The sequence below is a fragment of the Rhinoraja longicauda genome, chromosome 23 (assembly GCF_053455715.1).
Source record: "Rhinoraja longicauda isolate Sanriku21f chromosome 23, sRhiLon1.1, whole genome shotgun sequence".
NCBI lineage: Eukaryota > Metazoa > Chordata > Chondrichthyes > Rajiformes > Arhynchobatidae > Rhinoraja > Rhinoraja longicauda.
The window spans coordinates 17,163,265-17,182,635 of NC_135975.1; the positions used below are offsets into that span (position 1 = coordinate 17,163,265).

Genomic DNA, 19,371 nt, shown 5'->3' on the forward strand with positions numbered 1-19,371 from the left:
AAATGCTTCTCCAGCAATGTTGGAGAACATTGGATAATAACATTTGCAAAGTGGTTGAAAAATCCTGAAGTAATCCATGCCTTTGTCTTTCCCTGTGGGCATTAATCACCAGTGTCCAACAAAGATGTGCCTTGCACGTTCTTACATTTGTAGCCAAAATGCACAGGATGATTATGTTTTTATTCAGGAAATCTGGGCATATATAACACGTGAAGCCACATATACACTCTAGCTTATAAGACTTTAAATTGTCTGGCTTCATTAAATGCTAAGTATGGGCACGTATAAAGTTTTGAACAAGTAAATTAAGTTCAGCGAAGATCCTGTTCTGGGCTTTTCAGCTCATTTAAATTCAGGATGCACTCCACTCTCCTGGCACTAATTCACCGTTTCTGAGCTGCAGCTTTGTTTGCGACTTGAATAGATTATGCTCAAAGCCAAAGTTGATGAGCAAACTTTTCAAAAGAAGCTCACTACACTGTAAAATCTTCGGGAGCACTTTGCGTGAGCACATCACGTCGCTGCAAAACACTAAGGTTGCTGTCATTTGCAGTTTTGCTCATCAAAAACGGTAGTGAGTTTATACCTTTGAAACAAATACTTATTTTCTACTCATGAACCGTTCCCATGCCTATGACTAATGTGTTTTTTTTTGTTACAGCGAGAAGAAAAATGTCCAAGGAAGATAATTACAAAGAAGACTTTGGCAATGATAAAATGTCTACATTGGAACAAGGAAAACAAGACAATGGAAGTTACACCAGCGATTTTCAATCCAGTGATCTGCAGCTGAACAGAAAATGTCATACTTGTTTTCATCACCGGGGATGGATCTACAGTCTGATGATTGGGGTAAATGTACCCATGTAAAATTTTATATGAAAGAAAACTACTTTACGTAAACAAATGTTTACGAGCTCATAGCAATGCTCATATTTGAATTTGACATTTTATATATGATTTCACAAGAACATTTGGCATAGGAAGTGGAATTTATAAGTAACCTAGGTAGGTTTTTTTAATGTGATATATTATAAAAGAATTAAATATTGTAAAACAAAATGAAACAATAATATTCACAATAAGACTTAATGATTATCACTTGGGAAAGAAAGCCTCAGTAAATAGCAAAAAGATTTTGTTGTTCAAGTTAGTTTCTAATATAATTGTTATAATTGTAGACAGTTTGTTCTGGGATGTTTGATTTTACTTTGTCATAGCACAGTAGTCAAGGCCAGTATGGATTAGAGGTGGTGATATTATTATTACTGTAAGATGCTGCTGCATCAGGTAAAAATTACATTTTTAATTGCGTTACAGAGTTGTCTCCTGATAATTACTGGGTTTTCCGTTTATCTGGGGAATGTATTTCCTGATGAAATGGACTACTTGCGCTGTGCAGCAGGTTCAGTAAGCACTTTTTAAATGTGATTATTAGATGTTTATCTTAATTTTGCATAGTTGAAAACATAGTGAATGGAATGCTATGAAAAATATTTAAATATTTCACATTGCTTGAGCTGTGTGTGAATTTTAAGTTTCACTTCTTGGTCATTCTAGATATTTCTTTTAGGGCTATTTTTTGTAAGAATTTATTTGTAGGAAATACTTGGTATTTATATTCTAAATAATTCATTAGATTTTTTAGTCTGAAAATATCTTTCTATTATGAAAAAAAGCATGAATATTAGTTCTAGGATGTTAGAGTTTCAAAATTTCTTAGCTTGTTTAGTGCCATAAAAAATCCTGGGATTAAATTCCAAGCAGCTCCAGAAAATGCCCCCTCTCCAACTTCATAAAAGCGATCTCCTTGAGAATGTTTCCACTTCTTGCTTCTGCAATTCTTGTGAGCTCTCTGGGCCTGACTGCAATTTCTCCCAAATTAAAAATGGTGACTATGGGGATCTGGGTTAGGAGTGTTCCAGACGCATTTCAATTCAATCTTTTCAGAGGACAGAGTGTGCATGAGAGTGAGGTGGGAGAGAGAGAGAGAGAGAGAGAGAGAGGGAGGGAGAGAGAGAGAGAGAGAGAGAGAGAGAGAGAGAGAGAGAGAGAGAGAGAGAGAGAGAGAGAGAGAGAGAGAGAGAGAGAGAGAGAGAGAGAGAGAGAGAGAGAGAGAGAGAGAGAGAGAGAGAGAGAGAGAGAGAGAGAGAGAGAGAGAGAGAGAGAGAGAGAGAGAGAGAGAGAGAGAGAGAGAGAGATGAAAGAGAGATGAAAGAGAGAGGGGAGCACAAGAAGTATTTTGCTCCATCTACTTATTCTTTCAGAACCCAGGATTCGCATGAAATACATATATTAATAATTTATTTTCAAATATGCTCCCAAAATTAGTACAAAATATTTTTTCTATTTAAATTCCGGTCATTTTTGTGCATATATTGCGCGTGCTATAGTAGTTTGCAGACTTGTTTCCCCTCTCCTGCAATGCAATTATTATACTAATTGATATTTTCCTTCCTAGTGTATTCCTGCAGCAGTTGTCAGTTTTGCCACAGCTAAGGGAAGAGTTAATGCAGTAGGTATATTAATGTCAATTACATTTTGACATTTATATTCTTATTGATTAATGGTTGAAGTTACAGTATTTAAAATAATTATTTTCTTTAGTTACCACACCTCCAGCTTCTCTTCATCTCCACATTCACTATAACGACAACGTGCATGATTTGGTATGGGTGCAAACTACTCCTCAATCCAGCTGCGTTAAATGTAAGTCATCATAACTATGAGCACTTTTTATTAATGGACATTTTTGTTAAAAATGTGTAACTGGAATGTAACAGCTATTTGGACAATATTATTTGATCAAGGATTAAAAATTATAAACAAACAAAAAGAGATTTAGTGTTATGCTGTGAACATAACAATCTTTCTTTTATTGTGTATCAAATAAAGGAAATAGGGATAATCCAGGAAATTATAGGCTAGTGAACCTCACATCAGTGGTTGGGAAACTATTGAAGAAGATTCTTAGGAATAGGAATATTTATATTTTTAAGAGAATGGACTAATTAGGCAATGTCAACATGGCATTATCTGTCTTATGATCTTGACTGAGTTTTTTGAGGACACAAAGATAGGGCAATGGATTTTGTCTGCATGGATATCCATGGTAAACTGATCCAGAACATTAAGATACATGGGATTCATGGTGAGTTGGTAGTTTGGATTCAGAACTTGTTTACTTACAGAGGACAGAGGGTAGTAGTGGAGGGATGTTATTTGGCAGGACGCCTGTGACTGATTGGCTGCAGAATTCAGTGCTGGGATCTCTATAGTTTGTGATATACATGACATAAATGACTTGGACAAAAATGTAGATTGATCGGTTAGTAAATTTGCAGATGGCACAAAAATCAGTGGTGTTGTGGCCTCTGATAAAAACTGTCAAAGAATACAACATGATGTAGATTAGTTATAGACATAGGCAGAGAAATGACAGATATAGTATAATCGAGGCAAGTGTGAGGTATTAAACTAGAAAGTATGCAGGACGCTCAAGAGTATTGATTTATTAGTATTGGTTTATTATTGCCATGTGAACTGAAATACAGTGAAAACGTTTTTTCTTTGTGAAATCCATTCAAATCAAACGGTACACGAGTACAATTAAGTCATACCCAAATTTGGAATCAGAATTGGCTTACCCACAGAAGACAGAGGATGGTGGAAAAATAAAATATCAGAGTGTAAATTATAGTGTTATAGCATTATTATGTTACACATACAGAGAAAGTATAGGTAGAAAACGTGCAAGGACTGCTTTGAGGTAGATGGGGGGATCGGGACTACTCCCTAAGCTTGTGAGAGGACTAATCAGCTATCTGATAACAGTGGGGAAGAAGCAGTTCCTGTATCTAGTGGTACGTGCTTTCACGCTTTTGTATCTTCTGCTCAATGGAGGAGGGGAGAAGAGGGAATGACTGGGGTGTTAACAAGTAGTATAAGAAAATAACTGCAGATGCTGGTACAAATCGAAGGTATTTATTCACAAAATGCTGGAGTAACTCAGCAGGTCAGGCAGCATCTCGGGAGAGAAGGAATGGGTGATGTTTCGGGTCGAGACCCTTCTTCAGACTGATGTCAGGGGGGCGGGACAAAGGAAGGATATAGGTGGAGACAGGAAGATAGAGGGAGATCTGGGAAGGGGGAGGGGAAGAGAGGGACAGAGGAACTATCTAAAGTTGGAGAAGTCGATGTTCATACCACTGGGCTGCAAGCTGCCCAGGCGAAATATGAGGTGCTGTTCCTCCAATTTACCACTGGGCTGCAAGGTGTTAACAACAACCACATCCTTAATAATGTTGGCTGCTTTCCCCAGGCAGCATGAAGTATAAATAAAGTAATTTGTGGGGTGGGGATAGCTGGTTTGTGTGATGGGCTGGGCTACATCCTCAACTGTAATTTTGTATAGTCTTGGCAGAGCAGCTGGCAATGCAAGCTGTGATTCACTGATAGGATGCTTTCCACAGTGCATCTGTGGAAGTTGGTAAGAGCTGTTTGAGACATGCCAAACTTCCTTAGTCTTCTGAGGAGGTGGAGACGTTGGTGTGCTTTCTTGCCAATAGCTTCAATGTGGTTTGTGATATTTATGCCAAGGAACTTGAAGCTCTCAATCATTTCCACTTTGGCACCATTGACGCTGACTGGGACATGTACACCATCTCGTTTCCTGAAGTCAATAATTAGCTCAATTCATCTTGCTGACACCGGGAGAGAGGTTGTTGACACCATGTTACTAAGCTCTTATTCTCCTTCCTGTACTCTGTAGTGTCATTGTTCAAGATCTGGGCCACGACAGTGGTGCCTTCTGTAAACATACATGGAGTTAGAGCAGAATTTTGCCACACAATCGTGAATGTGTAAGAAGTATAGTAAAGGGGCTGAGAACATACCCTTGTGGGGCATCGATATTGGTTGTTGCGGAAGATGTTTTGTTGCCTATCCTCACTGATTGTGGTCTATGCGTCCAGATGTTGAGGATCCAGCTGTTGCAGCCCAAGTCCTAGCTCCCTAAAAGTGGCAACACAAACAAATAAAGTAGTAAGAAAGGTATGTTGATCTTCATCAGTTGAGGCATTGAGTATAAAAGTCAGAAAGTCATTTTAGGCCACATTTTTTGAGTATTTTGGAGTTCTGATCACCCCAGTTTAGGAAAAATGTGGAGGACTTGGAAAGGGTGCAGAAGAATTTTACCTGAATATTGACATGAGGAAATGCAAATGCTGGTTTACAGAAAAAGGCACAATGTGCTGGAGTAACTCAGCCAGTTAGTCAGCATCTCTGGAAGACATGGATAGGTGACATTTCAGGTTGGGACCCTTTTTCAGACTGATTATAATAGGGGGGATAAAGCTGGAAGAGAGGTGAGGGTGGGTCAAAGCCTGGCAAATAATAGGTGGACACAGGTGAGGGGGATTTGATTTGATATTTGAAGGGAATAAGGAAATACAGGGATGAGAGTAGAAAAGTGAGGGAGTGATGTCCACTAACGAGCTGGCAGAATTTCTACTTTCTTTGGTTCTATGTAACAAATGTTTTGGTTCTATGTAACAGATGTTCTGGATGATACAAACTTTGGACATTGAACATTGAATATACATGTGTCTGTTAGTAAATGTATGGGTAACAAGATGACTTCATTTGACATAATAATTATCTGGGAGAAAATACATTTCTCTTGACTTTGTTTTCCTCCCATGTTGTCTCAATTGGACACATTTTCCCAATACCCCAGAAGATATCATGCATTTAAAAATTGAGCAATTGACGTCTATGTTTCAAGAGTTAAGAGTGTTAATTGTAATACACACCAGGAACAGAACAATTAAAGTTTGACTTGCTGCAGCTTTACAGGCACATTAATTGCAGGAACACAACAATTGAATAGGCACCAAACAATTATACAGCAAATGCTCAGTTATATTAGGTAACCAGATCATAATGGTGCAAGTTGAACCTGTACAAAATCCATAGTAGTTATGTGCTGAGGTAGGGTTATGGTTAGGATTGTGTAGTGTGGCTCAAGGTTGTGTACTGTGGTTCAAGGTTGTGTACTGTGGTTCAAGGTTGTGTAGTGTGGCTCAAGGTTGTGTAGTGTGGTTCAAGGTTGTGTAGTGTGGCTCAAGGTTGTGTACTGTGGTTCAAGGTTGTGTAGTGTGGCTCAAGGTTGTGTACTGTGGTTCAAGGTTGTGTAGTGTGGCTCAAGGTTGTGTACTGTGGTTCAAGGTTGTGTAGTGTGGCTCAAGGTTGTGTACTGTGGTTCAAGGTTGTGTACTGTGGTTCAAGAACTTGGTGGTTGATGGGAAGAAGCTGTTCCTGAACCTCAAGACAATGGTTCTCAGAACACTCTACCTTCTTCCCAATGGTAGCAGCAAAAGGAGATGGTGGCCAGGTTGGTCTGGGTCCTTGATGATTTTCACACCCTTCTTGAGGCAGCACTTCCTGCGGATGCCTTCGATGGTGGGAAGATGACTGGGCTTTGGGGAGTGTTCTAGAGCAGAGAAAGCTTGGAGTACTGGTGCATGGTTCCTTGAAAGTGGTGTCACAGGCAGATGGGATGGTTAAGAAGGCTTATGGCATATTGGCCTTCGTCAGTCAAGGTACTGAGGATAGAAGTTAGAATGTTGTGTTACAGTTGTACAAGACGTTGGTGAGGCCACATTTGGAGTATTGTGTCCAGTTTTGATCACCCTGCTATAGGAAAGATGTTATTAAACTGGAAAGAGTGCAGAGAAGATTTATGAGGATGTGGCCAGGATTTCAGGCCTGCACTATAGGGAGATGTTGGGCAGGCTAGGACTTTATCCTTTGGAGCATAGGAGGATGAGGAGTGATCATGTAGAGGTGTATACGATCATGAGGGGAATAGATAGAGTAGATGCACAGAGTCTTTTAACCAGAGTAGGGTAATCAAGAACCAGAGGGCATAGGTTTAAGGTGAGAGGAGAAAGATTTAATAAGAACTTGAAGGGCAACATTTTCACAAAGAGGGTGGTGGGTATATGGAATGAGCTGCCAGAGGAGATAGTTGTCGCAGGTGCAATAACAATATTTAAATGACATTTGGACAGGTACATGAATAGGAAACGTATAGAGGGATGTGCGGCAAATGTGGGTAGGTGGGACTAGTGTAATAGGGACATATTGGTTGGCATGGGCGAATTGGACTGAAGAACTTGTTTTAATGCTATATGACTCTATGACCCTAAGGTTCTAAGTGCAAAAGGTACCAGGTTTTGAAGTATTTTAAAGTAATTTTTGATAGAAGTATTTATGGCTTGCTATGTCATTGAAACCCTTTATACCTCATAATTGATGAAGAAGTTGTAAAACGACACTGCTTGAGCAGTTTTGGATCTTAATGGGAACTTGCACCAAAGTTGCAGCCCATTTCATGAAGTGATGATGTCAACAAAACTACAAAATCTGGACAATTTCCATTATTCAATCTTTGAGATGGAATGGGTTTCACATTTTCAAACTGCACGATTACTGGTGCTTTCTACGTTATTGTAGGCCTTCATAAAAGGATATAAGAAAATAACTGCAGATGCTGGTACAAATCGATTTATTCACAAAATGCTGGAGTAACTCAGCAGGTCAGGCAGCATCTCGGGAGAGAAGGAATGGGTGACGTTTCGGGTCGAGACCCTTCTTCATAAAAGGATAGTTGTGGTTAATTTGAAATTCTGGGTAGGCACACTGAGAATTCACACAGGGTTTTAATTATGAAAGGAAATAAGTTTACTGGTTAAATTCAATCATCCACTGTTTGTATAATTTACAATTTACTTTCTTTCACAGATAAACTTTAACTTGCTTTTACTTGTACTTCTGGAAATTCTCATGGCAAGTAAAGTCATCTTGTCAGCAAGATCGGATGCCAGGTGCTGTAAGAAAAAGAAAGCAAGTATTCCTGTTGTGATGCTTACACTGTGTGTCTGTGTACAATTTAACAATAAATTAGTGCAGCAGTGCACTGTTTTTCATGTTGATGCAGTTAAGTTGACATAAACCATATCTAGAAGCATCTTTATTATCAATTTGTAACATTGAAAACAATTCTAACATCTTATTGTGAAAATAAATCATGTACCAGATTTTTAAATATTTGCACCCATTTTCATATATTTGTAGAGATACATAATTAAGGTGACGGTAACAGTGTAACAGTGCTGAAATTTCCGAGACTTGATTTTCTTTTTGGTTGTTTAGAGCTTGTATTCTAATTTTATGTTAGTTAATCTCTCATACAATATATTTGCAGGTGTTATCTTACGATGAAACAACCTTCTTTTGTCACTTAAAGTTTCCGTCTCGTACTTTGAAGTCCTATTCGGTAAGTGGATAATACCAAGTATCTGTAAAGCTCAAAAGTGCAGTTTTGCTAATTATTGATTTAATCATCAGGGTAATTGTCATTAAGATCACATCTCCTGTGTCTTCAAGTAATAGGTCATAAATTTATTTTTGATTGTATTTGTCTTATTACATACTAACCTTTCCCACTGTGTTCGAAGAGTGTGGCGTAATATCTGTCATAATGAGATATTGAAAGGAAGGTTGAATAATCAATGAGCTGCTGATGTTTATTTTTCATGGATGACAATAGACAGCTTGCATCTCTCCCTACAGAGGGTATACAGATACTAGCAATTGGGAAAACATGGATAAGTGATATTTTGGGTTGGGTTCCTTCTTCAGACCGGAAACGTCACCTATCCATTGTTCTCCACAGATGCAGCCTGACCCACTGAGTTACTCTAACACTTTGTGTAAACTGGCATCTGCAGTTCCTTGTTTCTAGCTATTACTTGAACTGATAGAATCTGGTCCCTCGGGTCAACTGTTTCCCAATCCAATTACTTTCTCTCAATTATCCTCTACATCTTTTATTTGTTTCGCCCTCAAGAATGAATCACGCTTCTCTAGAAGCATGTCATTGCTTGGGCTAGATTTTTTTTGCAGATAATTTGTATCTGAATCATGAAGTCATGGTACATTTGCTCAAAATCTCCAAAGATTTGTCCAAGGAAGAATAAAGCCATGGGGAGCAGACCAGTTACTTAATTTCTGGTTCAAGGACCCTGTGCTTCTCACTGCTTCCACATTGCACAATGAGCAAAACATTGAAGTCCAGAGCAATAAAAAAACAGCTGGAAGAATTGGAAATTTCATCCAATTCCTGAGCTCAAATCTGTTATGTTGAGAGAAACCTTGGCCTCTCTGCTTTCGAATCAAAATCAGGAATTCGACAGGAGTTACGAAGCTTAGGATTCTACAAAAAGTTATGGATGTTTGAAAAGGGACTGAGGGAGTGTTGTTACACCATGCCCATGGAAAGGAAAGATGCAGCTTCATGGAAGAAACATTTACAATCTAATTGTATTGGCTTGGATAATTCAGTTGGCATTGAATGCCAATGTTCAAAGCTCTCCTTAGGCTGTTCTATCATTAATTAGGGGCTAGTGGGGCTAATATCATGAAATAACAGGGCACCTTTTTAATAGACTATTTTGCCTATGAAACCTGTCAATATTTTCTCCGCAGGTGGTTGAAGTGATTGTGGCGATTTGTGCAGTCTTTGGTGGAATTATTGCTCTAAATATGGGTGCCCTGGTCCCTGGGCCCTACCTCTCTGTGACATTCTTCTGGATTTTGGCTGCAGTAAGTCATTCAAAGTTTAGTTGTAGTTTGTGTCAATGTTGTATTATCATAATCAATAAACCATGACTCAGAACTGCAATTGGGGGAAAAGGAAATTCTAAACTTGCAAGTCAAGAATTTTGCTTCCAATCCTGTAAACTGCATCAATTCTTTCCAATTCAAGCAGCTGTTTTGGAGAGAATGTAATTGTGAGTATATATAAAGGAGAGGTTGGACAGATATGGATCATTTTATCTGGAATGCTGGAGGTTGTGGGGAGAGCTGATAGAACTATATAAAATGACTAGACCAAGTGGACCCGTTGGGCTCAAACCTCTCCTGCATTGGTGCAGCACCCTCTCCTCCCCCACTTCCCCCTCCCCTCTCCCCCCTCCCTCCCCCTCCCTCCCCTTCCTCTCCCACCCTCCCCTCTCCCCTTCCCCTCTCCTTCCCCCTCCCTCCCCTCCCCCTCCCATCCCTCCCACTCCATCCCCCTCAACCTTCCTTATCCCTCCCTCCCTCCCTCCCTCCCTCCCTCCCTCCCTCCCTCCCTCCCTCCCTCCCTCCCTCCCTCCCTCCCTCCCTCCCTCCCTCCCTCCCTCCCTCCCTCCCTCCCTCCCTCCCTCCCTCCCCCCCTCCCTCCCTCCCTCCCTCCTTCCCTCCCTCCCTCCCTCCCTCCCTCCCTCCCTCCCTCCCTCCCTCCCTCCCTCCCTCCCTCCCTCCCTCCCTCCCTCCCTCCCTTCCTCTCTCCCTCTCTCCCCTCCCTCCATCCCCCCTCTCTCTCTATCCCCCCTCCCTCCCTCCCTCCCTCCTACCCTCCCTCCCTCCCTAAAGGGACGACAGTGAGTAAGGTGGGCCTAAAATTGTTGCGCTATCGTGCACCGTTTTGGCTGTAGTTCAGGACCAACAAACAAACAAACAAGAGTTTTAATATATAGATGAGAGGCATAGATAAGGTAGACAGTCAGAACCATTTTCTCAGAATGGAAAAATCAAATACTGGAGAGCACAGCTTTAAGATGAAAGAACAATTTTTTGATACCCCTAAAAAGAATTTAAGAAGAAATTAGCCGGAAGTGTTTCCTTCTTGTCTCCAGGTTTCCTTCTTTCTTCTTTCTTTCTTTCTTTCCTTTTTTAAAATTTTTATTTCTTTATCTTTCTTCTTCTTCTTCTTTTTCCTCTTTTTTCTAAGTGGGGGGTGGGGGAAGGGGGGTTGTGGGTGGGGAGATAATACAGAACAATACAGGTATAATCGAATTTAAAATGTATAATCGAATTTATAATGTAGGTACCATCGCGTACTATGAGTTCATACATGTATTTGTTTTGTTAAAATTTAAATAAAATAATTTTTTTTAAAAAAGATGAAAGAACAAAGGAGATATGCAGGGATTATTTTTACACAGAGGGGGATGAGTGCCTGGAACATGCTGTCAGGGGTGGTGGTTGAGGCAAATATGTTAGTGGCACAACATAATTTTGGATAGGCATATCGATATGTACGGAATGGAGGGATATGAGTTATGTGCAGGTAGATAAGAGGTTTTGGCATCGTTTGGCCTGGGCATTGTACGCCATGGGGCCTGTCCTTATGCTGTAATGTTCTATGGTCTATATAATCTATTAACTAAAGATTAGAAAATTGATAATTATGGAGTCAGAATGAAATCCATTGAAGAAAACTATAGTTCTTAAATGTTGACGTCATCATTTGTCATAGTGTCAAGTTAACCTGACAACTTTCACTAAGGCAGTGCTGCAAGTTCTAGGCATCCACTATTATACTTTTGCCAGAGGCTACGTCTGTGTGCAAGTGTTCGTAGCTTCTAATTTCAGGGGATTTCACACACAAAGAAGTTCTGGTATGCTGTTCACAATGTTCTTGATGTGATTGCTTCTCCCAGTGTTTTCCTGGTGCTATTGCAAGCCATGTCGCAGCAGAATACCCATCCAAGTTCATGGTAAGTAGGTAACACATGATCAATTTCTGATTCAGTAGCTTCACTTAACTTTTCCTGTTATAATTTGTATGGTATTGCGATTATCCAGCTGCATAAGTGCATAAGTGCCCCAGAGTCAAAACTGATGGACTTCAAATCTGGGAATGACCTGCAGGCCTGAATAGTAAGATCTGGTGCAGTCGGTACTTGCGTCCTTAAACCTTGGACTTCCCAGAGATGGTGACCTGTAGGCAATGACGGGCTGCTCAATGGCAAACACATTGGAAGAAAGGACTTTTCAAATGCCAGGAGCAGTGATGAAAGGAGAACACTCAGAGTGGGAAGTGTCTTAGGATGTCATGATCGGTGAAAGGTTGACTTCTCTTGGAGTTCTGCAGAGGTTAATCTGGGAAATCCGTCTGCTGAGCATGTTTGGCTGCACCATGCAAGTCATTGGAGAGGAACAGCTTTAAGCTTAAATTTCAGCAATTTATATTTATTGAGTTCAATGATTTATTTCAAACAAATCTTGGAATCTCTCATCAAAGGTAATTTTATGGTAAATCACAGGTAACTTTTCAAATGTTAATTTTCTAAACTTTTATTAGAATGTTTAATCTATAATAATATATGAATGTTCAGTGAATGTCAAAGACTTAGCCCCCTGTTATTTCAATTCTGTGCTGTTTAAGAGGCTGTGCTATGCATGGCTACCTCAACTGTGTTGCCAACTGTCAGCCTATCAGGGAATCGCCTTGTCTGAGGGAATCTGTTCCTGGCCCCGATTTGTCCTGTTTTTTCTTTGTTTTCAGTTTTATCCCCCATTCTCCTTACTACAATCAGTCTGAAGAAGGGTCCCGACCTGAAACATTACCTATCCATGCTTTCTAGGGATGCTGCCTGACCTGTTGAATTACTCCAGCATTTTGTGTCTATTCTTATCATATTGGACATGTGTTTGGCAAGGATTGGAATAAAAAATATCTGGCCTGTGCATTCTTTAATGATTATGGACATTTGTTTCGTTAATGTTTAGATCGAGGTCTTAATTGCTATCAGCAGTGTCACAACTCCAATGCTGTTTACTGCCTCTGGCTACCTATCCTTCAGCATTATGAAGTTCGTTGACATCTTTCGGCAGAGTTCAACAAATTTGCTTGTAAGTTTGGCGACTGAAAGAAAAGGCATCTTTTACTATTGCACTTTTAAATTCAGTATAATTTATTCCAGACCCACATCCCAAAGTGTTAAATAATATGTAAGTATTTCGAATGCCGCCTTCAAATTAATTCCTTCAAGATATATAATGGAGCAGAGAATGTATATAATACATTTCTGATGCCTATGCAGTACAATTCATTTCTATATTTTTTAATAGGTGGTTATTGTTCCGTTGCTCACGTGATCCTAACTGAAAGAGTTATATGTATTAGATAAGGTTTTTGATGTATCCTTGTATTTCATTGTTCTCCGGAATTATCACCCACATTTGCTTATTTTATATTCTAAGATTTAAAATAATAATTGTTAACTTTTCTGAAAGCCACTCTAGCAAAAGATTATTTGTAATGGACATTTCTCCAACTTTGTTATTGCAGCAGTCGTATGATATTCTGGTTTTTGTTCTGATGCTCCTGTTACTGGTTCAGTCCAGTCTCATGCTTGCCACATTTGTCCACTGTGTGAGCTACAAGATGCAGCTTAAATATTATGAGTCAACGTGGAATATGTCAGACTTCCAAAAGGAGAGCTGCGAGACAGTTGAGGCAAGTATAAATATGCACAAATAAATTCACAATAAATCAAAGCCAGGATTTTCTACTTGGCAGTCCATGAAATGCAGGTACATCTAAGAACTACATTTTGCTTATTTGGCCTAATTATACAGGCACTTTGTTTCCAGAAATTCTTGATTGAACCGTTGATACAGGATTTTGTAACATTTCTGTAGGTTATATAGATTGTTATATTGAATAAGCTGCAGTAAATATAATATTTTTGCTGCGTTTTCTGATATTACAAATATAAAAATACCGACCACCCATTAATCCAAAAAGCAATATCTTGATGTTGAAGATCAGAACTAAAGATGTTGGAAATCCAAAATAAAGATAGATATGCGAAAAATAGCAGATCAGGCAGCATGTGTGGAGTTATCAGGAAAGGTCATCAACCTGAAATATAAACTACATTTCCCCCTTGAGCAGATGAGTATTTCCAGCATTTTTGTTTTTAATTTTAATTTCCGACAGACTATTGGGCGCACGGTGGTGCAGCGGTAGAGTTGCTGCCTTAGAGCGCTTGCAGCACCGGAGACCCAGGTTCGATCCCGACTACGGGCGCTGTCTGTACGGAGTTTGGACATTCTCTCCGTGACCGTGTGGGTTTTCTCCGAGATCTTCGGTTTCCTCCCACACTCCAAAGACGTACAGGTTTGTGGGTTAATTGGCTTGGTATAAGTGTAAATTGTCCCTAGTGTGTGTAGGTAAGATACTGTTAATGTGCAGGGATCGCTGGTAGGTGCAGACCTGGTGGGCCGAAGGGCCTGTTTCCGTACTGTATCCCTAAACTAAACTAAACTATTGGTTTATTTGTTTCTCCATGTTATTATTGTTACAGCTGGTTTGAAATAATTTTACTTATTACCTAGGTATCCAAATCTGTCACAAAGGACTTTGACAAAGACAAGGCGTGGAAAGCAGTCATGGTTCAAATGGTGCAGTAGTACAAGATGGACGTGCCTTCAAATTATAACACCAACAATGGCATGTAATGTCTTCTTCATCCACGGGTGACTTCTGAACATGACATACCGTCCAATGTGAAAGCTTTAGGTAAACGTTGTAAATAACACCATTTATGTTAATTTGATTAGAATTTCTAAACCAGACTGACATTAACAAATGAGTCTGTATCTTTTAAAATTAGTTTCACATGAGTTAACTGTAAGATAACATTTTCTACAATATAGCTCTAATTTACACAGTAGCTGATTTTTATATAGGTTTATTTTGTATTGTGTACTGGAATAACTGGGAAAAAGATATAAGCAATGATGTAGACTAATTTTGTTTATTGGTGGAAAAAAGAGCAATAAAAATTGACACAGAAATACAGATCGGCATTATAATATTAAGTAATAATTGACATGCCCAGCTGCTACATTGTCCACTTTTTTTTTGCAAATTTGCAGTCTGTTTTAGTTAAAGAGTAAGTATGGTAGTTAGGGAAGAAATAACAGTCTTAAAAATAAATTATAAACTGCTGAAAAGTGTATTCTTGAGGATTTGTTTGAGCTGTCAAACCAGAATGCTGAGAATCTCTGCATCATGTTCTGTAAGTATACTTTGAGTAGCTTGGTTCTGATGGATATAAAACTTGTTATAAGAAAATAGAAGTAAGACTTTAATCTTGACATGGTTGGATGAGGTGTAACCAAAAAGCTTATATGTCATGCACCGCACAGCCTAGCTGTGCTCCCACACCCTAGCTGTGCTCCCACACCCTGCCCTCAACAGGAGTATAGCAAGCAACATTTTTGTAAAAGTTCTTTGGGACATGTTCCCAATTATGTACACAATATTCCTGATGTGATCTCACCAGGGCCTTCTGTTATTGTGGTAAAACAGCCACTCTTTAAATCCTCTTTTAATAAAGGCCAATGTCCCTTTTTAATTGTGTGCTGAACTGTGAGTTATCCACTCCTTGCAAAACCACCTTGTTCAAGATCTTCGGATGCAGTCGATGAGGCTTTAGGGATTTACTGGCTTTCAGCTCCATTCCTTTCTACCTTTTTTAAAACTAATATTAATTTCTTCCACTTCCCTATTCACTCTGGTTCCAACATTCCCTACTGTTTTTAGGAGGTTTTCAAGCATTTTGCATGAACACAGACATAAGATCTTTGTTTACTTTCTCTTTCATTTCCTTATTCCCTTATATAATTTCTCCTATCTTTGTCTGTAGGGATCCATCATAATGTATGCCAATCCTTTGTTTTATACATATTTGTAGCAGTTTTTTCAGTCTGTTTTTATGCTTCTTGTTCTTTAGCTCTTTGTGTTCTACTTTTCCTTATCAATTTCTTGGTCTTTTCCAAAATTTGAGAGTTTCCCAATTTTTAGGTTGGCTGTTTTCTTCTTGGCAACAGTGCCGGACTTTCCTTCGATCTAATACTGTCTTCAACCTCCTTTGTTCACCATTGATCTGCCAGTTTTATTGATTTGCATTCATCTACTCCCGAAAGAAAACTAATGATCTGCTGCAGACAAATTCAAGTATTATACAGACACACTGAAAACTACAGAGTTGTGGGATGCTTTGGTGGCATTGTTACCTGACAAGGACAATGGCATCCGAATGTGAATAATACTACAGGACTTTGACACAACAGTGCAGTCCCTGCCCTGTGTCTGGTGATACTGGGCCTGTTTGAAAATCACAATGTAACACAATGTCCCTCTCACTAATAATGTCTGTGTATTTCATTCCTAACCCAACAAAGATTCATCTACAATTTTTGTGGCATCCTCTAGCAAGAAGTTATGTTTTTTTTAACCTGGATGGGTATGGTTGTGGGCGTTGATAGCGGCAAAGAATATTTATGCTTAGGAGACAAAAATCAGCTCCTATATTGTAACTGTGCAGAAGCGTTGATAACTACGATATAGCGCTAAAATTTTAATGCCCTTACTTTTCTTTGCTGTCCCTTATCTTTCTGTTTCTGCAGTTTGTAAAGTTGATGATACTTTATTTTAGTTTGTTTCGTTATTCTAAATTGTTATGTCTTTGCTTAATGATCATGTTTATCCTGTAAACTCTGATATTTTGAAGGTATGGTTTATTCAGGGTGCCAATAAAACAATTTGATTAAACTCTTTCTTCATCTTGAGCATATCTTTTTAAAGTCTCAAAACTTGTTGATTATATTATTCCATTTCTGACTACAATAAACTAGTGTTGTGGTCCCTGTCATTAATGGTGACTGTACTGGGGTTGCTTCTAATCTAATTTCCCATCCATCGCTGATTAAACATCTATAATCTTTATCTTTGTCTAATTGATGTTAAACCCTGGTCTCTGACAGAACCCAAATTGTCGTCATCTTCCTCACTGTTCTTTTAGCCATTTGCCCTCTGCTGTCTTATTCATATATCATATCATATATATACAGCGCGGAAACAGGCCTTTTCGGCCCACCAAGTCCGTGCCGCCCAGCGATCCCCGCACACTAACACTATTAACACTATCCTACACACACTAGGGACAATTTTTACATTTACCCAGTCAATTAACCTACATACCTGTACGTCTTTGGAGTGTGGGAGGAAACCGAAGATCTCGGAGAAAACCCACGCAGGTCACGGGGAGATCGTACAAACTCCTTACAGTACAGCACCCGTAGTCAGGATCGAACCTGGGTCTCCGGCGCTGCATTCGCTGTAAAGCAACAACTCTACCGCTGGCCCACCGTGCCGTTAAAGGGAGTTTTATTTTATAGAATGTTTTATCTTGAAACTTGCCTGTCAATTTTGCCCCAATGCTCAGATGAACCTTAGTGTGAAATCTGAGGGATTTTTCCTTGTTGAGGTGTTTGTTGACAGTATTGGATGTACTTTTTGTCCACATTATCTGACTGCTTAGCGAGCATCCTATGTGCGCCTTCATTGCTGCAATGATTCGGATGAAATGCCAAACATCATGTTGGCGTATCTTCTCATCTTCTCTCTGTCTCCCACCTTTCTTTCCCTTAGTTTATTTCATATTGTATCTGATATTGTAAAAATATACAGCAACATTTCTGAACAAAAATTGGTATCTGTCTTTTTCTGTACATGCCAAACACTGACAATTTATGTACTCACTGAATACAGATTGATCTCACGAGGAAATATAATTTTCAGGGCAAGTACATTTTACTGTCCATTAACAACATAACAATGGTATACAACGGCAAAAAAATAACTTGATGCCATCATTTCTGCAGCATGTATCTTATCAGTGAAAGTTATTTGTGAAAGACTGCAACGAAGGGTACAAGAACCAAAAACTGACAGTCATCAAAATCACAATGGCCAAGGGTACCTGCAGAGTTGTGAAAACTATAAATGGGTCCAAGTTTGTTCCATGATCACATACAGATATTTACTATTTGCATGCTGTGATCGGTAACTCTGAGAACCATCTTCAGGAATGATCTTTTCCCTTCAAGCCTCTGCTAAAGCTGCCACGCTGCTAGTGGGTGCTCCAATTCTCTACAGTGGACTGAATACAGTCAATGACAATGTAGGATTCAGGAGTTTGTTTTGCTGACACCTGGTAATAGAAACAAGAAATAATCTTCCCAGTGTTTTGCATGTAACGCATTCATCCAAAGTGGAAACAATTTTCTGGACATAGTTGTGGATGAGATATGGAGGCAGTCTTACGCTATTTTTAGATTATCAGTCACTATTACAGCCAATCCAGCAGCAAACCCATTGATCAATTGCTCTCTCAAAAATCAATCTATTATAAATTATACTTTGCCATAATGTGGATCCATTGACAGTATCTATAAAAGGTGTTGTCTTAAAAAGGCAGCCAATATCACCAAGGACCCACACTACCTGGCCATGCTCTCATTTCACTCCTGCCATCGGGAAGAAGGTACAGGAGTCTGAAAACGTAAACGTTCAGGTTCAGGAGCAACTTCGTCCCAATGACTATCAGACTATTGAACACTACAAACTCCATCTAAACTCCGAACTACAAACTGCCTGGGTTGCACAAGGGACTTTGGTCTCTGTTTTGTTTCTGTGCTATATTGGACATATTTCATTTATTGGACTTTTTTTTTCTGTTTGTTGATTATGTTATCTATTGAGTACTGTGTTCACAACCCTGTAGTGCTGCTGCTGTTGCAAGTAAGAATTCCATTATTCCATTTTGGGACACACAGTATGACAATAATTGACTCTTGAATTTCTCTGGTATTTCAATGTATGAATTCCTTCTAGCCATGACTGTTAACAAAATGCAGAAAAAGCTGAACATTATACGGTGTGTCAGGGTCTCCCCAGCAACGGCAATGACTAAAAACGTGGCTCTAACACAAATATTTTTGAAGTGCTCTCATTATCCAATGATCAAATATCACCTCTGCAAAACTGTTAATTTCTTAATTGTCAAATATTGGGAACAAAATACAAGATCATTGTTTCAGAATTGAAAGATGTTTGTTAAAGTCAACGTAACTATTTTTGTACCTTTCATTTTAGCAATGGCCTATTAATATAATGATCCAAGGCACTGTACTGAACTATTTATTATACAGTATATAACATTAACACCGAGCTAAACGAGAACAGTTTAGAGCAGAATTTAGAGCAGAGCTTATTTAAAGAGGAGATATAAGGAACGGCAGATGTTGGAATCATCAGCAAAAAAACAAACTCCAGGAGTAACTCAACGGGTGACTCGGAGAAAGCCCACACGGTCATGGGGAGAACATACAAACTCCGTACTAACAGCACCCGTAGTCAGGATCGAACCCGGGTCTCTGGTGCAACTCTACCGCTGCGTCACCCCTACCCTTCCCCTACATATAGCCTGCCTCGATCGGAATATAGGCAAAGACAATCCCCCACAGAATTTGGAATGATATAGAAGATCAGGATGGAAAGCTAAGAAGCACATAATCCAAAAAGCTAAAAATGGTCCAATTATGTGGAACTCTTAAAGCGTCGCCGCCACATCAAGGAACATATCGCCTGCTCTTGGAATAATAGTGCCAAAGGGCCTT

General features: G+C 39.3%; 1 protein-coding gene across 3 annotated transcripts; it reads left to right on the top strand.

The window, feature by feature from the left end:
• Positions 1–459: 459 nt before the first annotated feature.
• On the top strand, positions 460–16,436 carry mlc1 (modulator of VRAC current 1). Of its 3 annotated transcripts, none has more exons than XM_078419785.1 (12): positions 460–574; positions 662–852; positions 1,321–1,410; positions 2,462–2,515; positions 2,608–2,709; positions 7,807–7,908; positions 8,270–8,341; positions 9,553–9,669; positions 11,553–11,609; positions 12,625–12,747; positions 13,187–13,354; positions 14,239–16,436. In XM_078419785.1, exons 2-12 carry the CDS (start codon positions 673–675, stop codon positions 14,311–14,313), a joined length of 1,140 nt encoding a protein of 379 aa, XP_078275911.1. In that variant the 5' UTR covers positions 460–574; positions 662–672; the 3' UTR covers positions 14,314–16,436. The 3 variants fall into 3 exon arrangements, with proteins under 3 accessions (XP_078275911.1, XP_078275910.1, XP_078275912.1); XM_078419784.1 differs by having other exon boundaries at positions 462–571; XM_078419786.1 differs by lacking the exon at positions 1,321–1,410 and having other exon boundaries at positions 462–571.
• Positions 16,437–19,371: the final 2,935 nt, after the last annotated feature.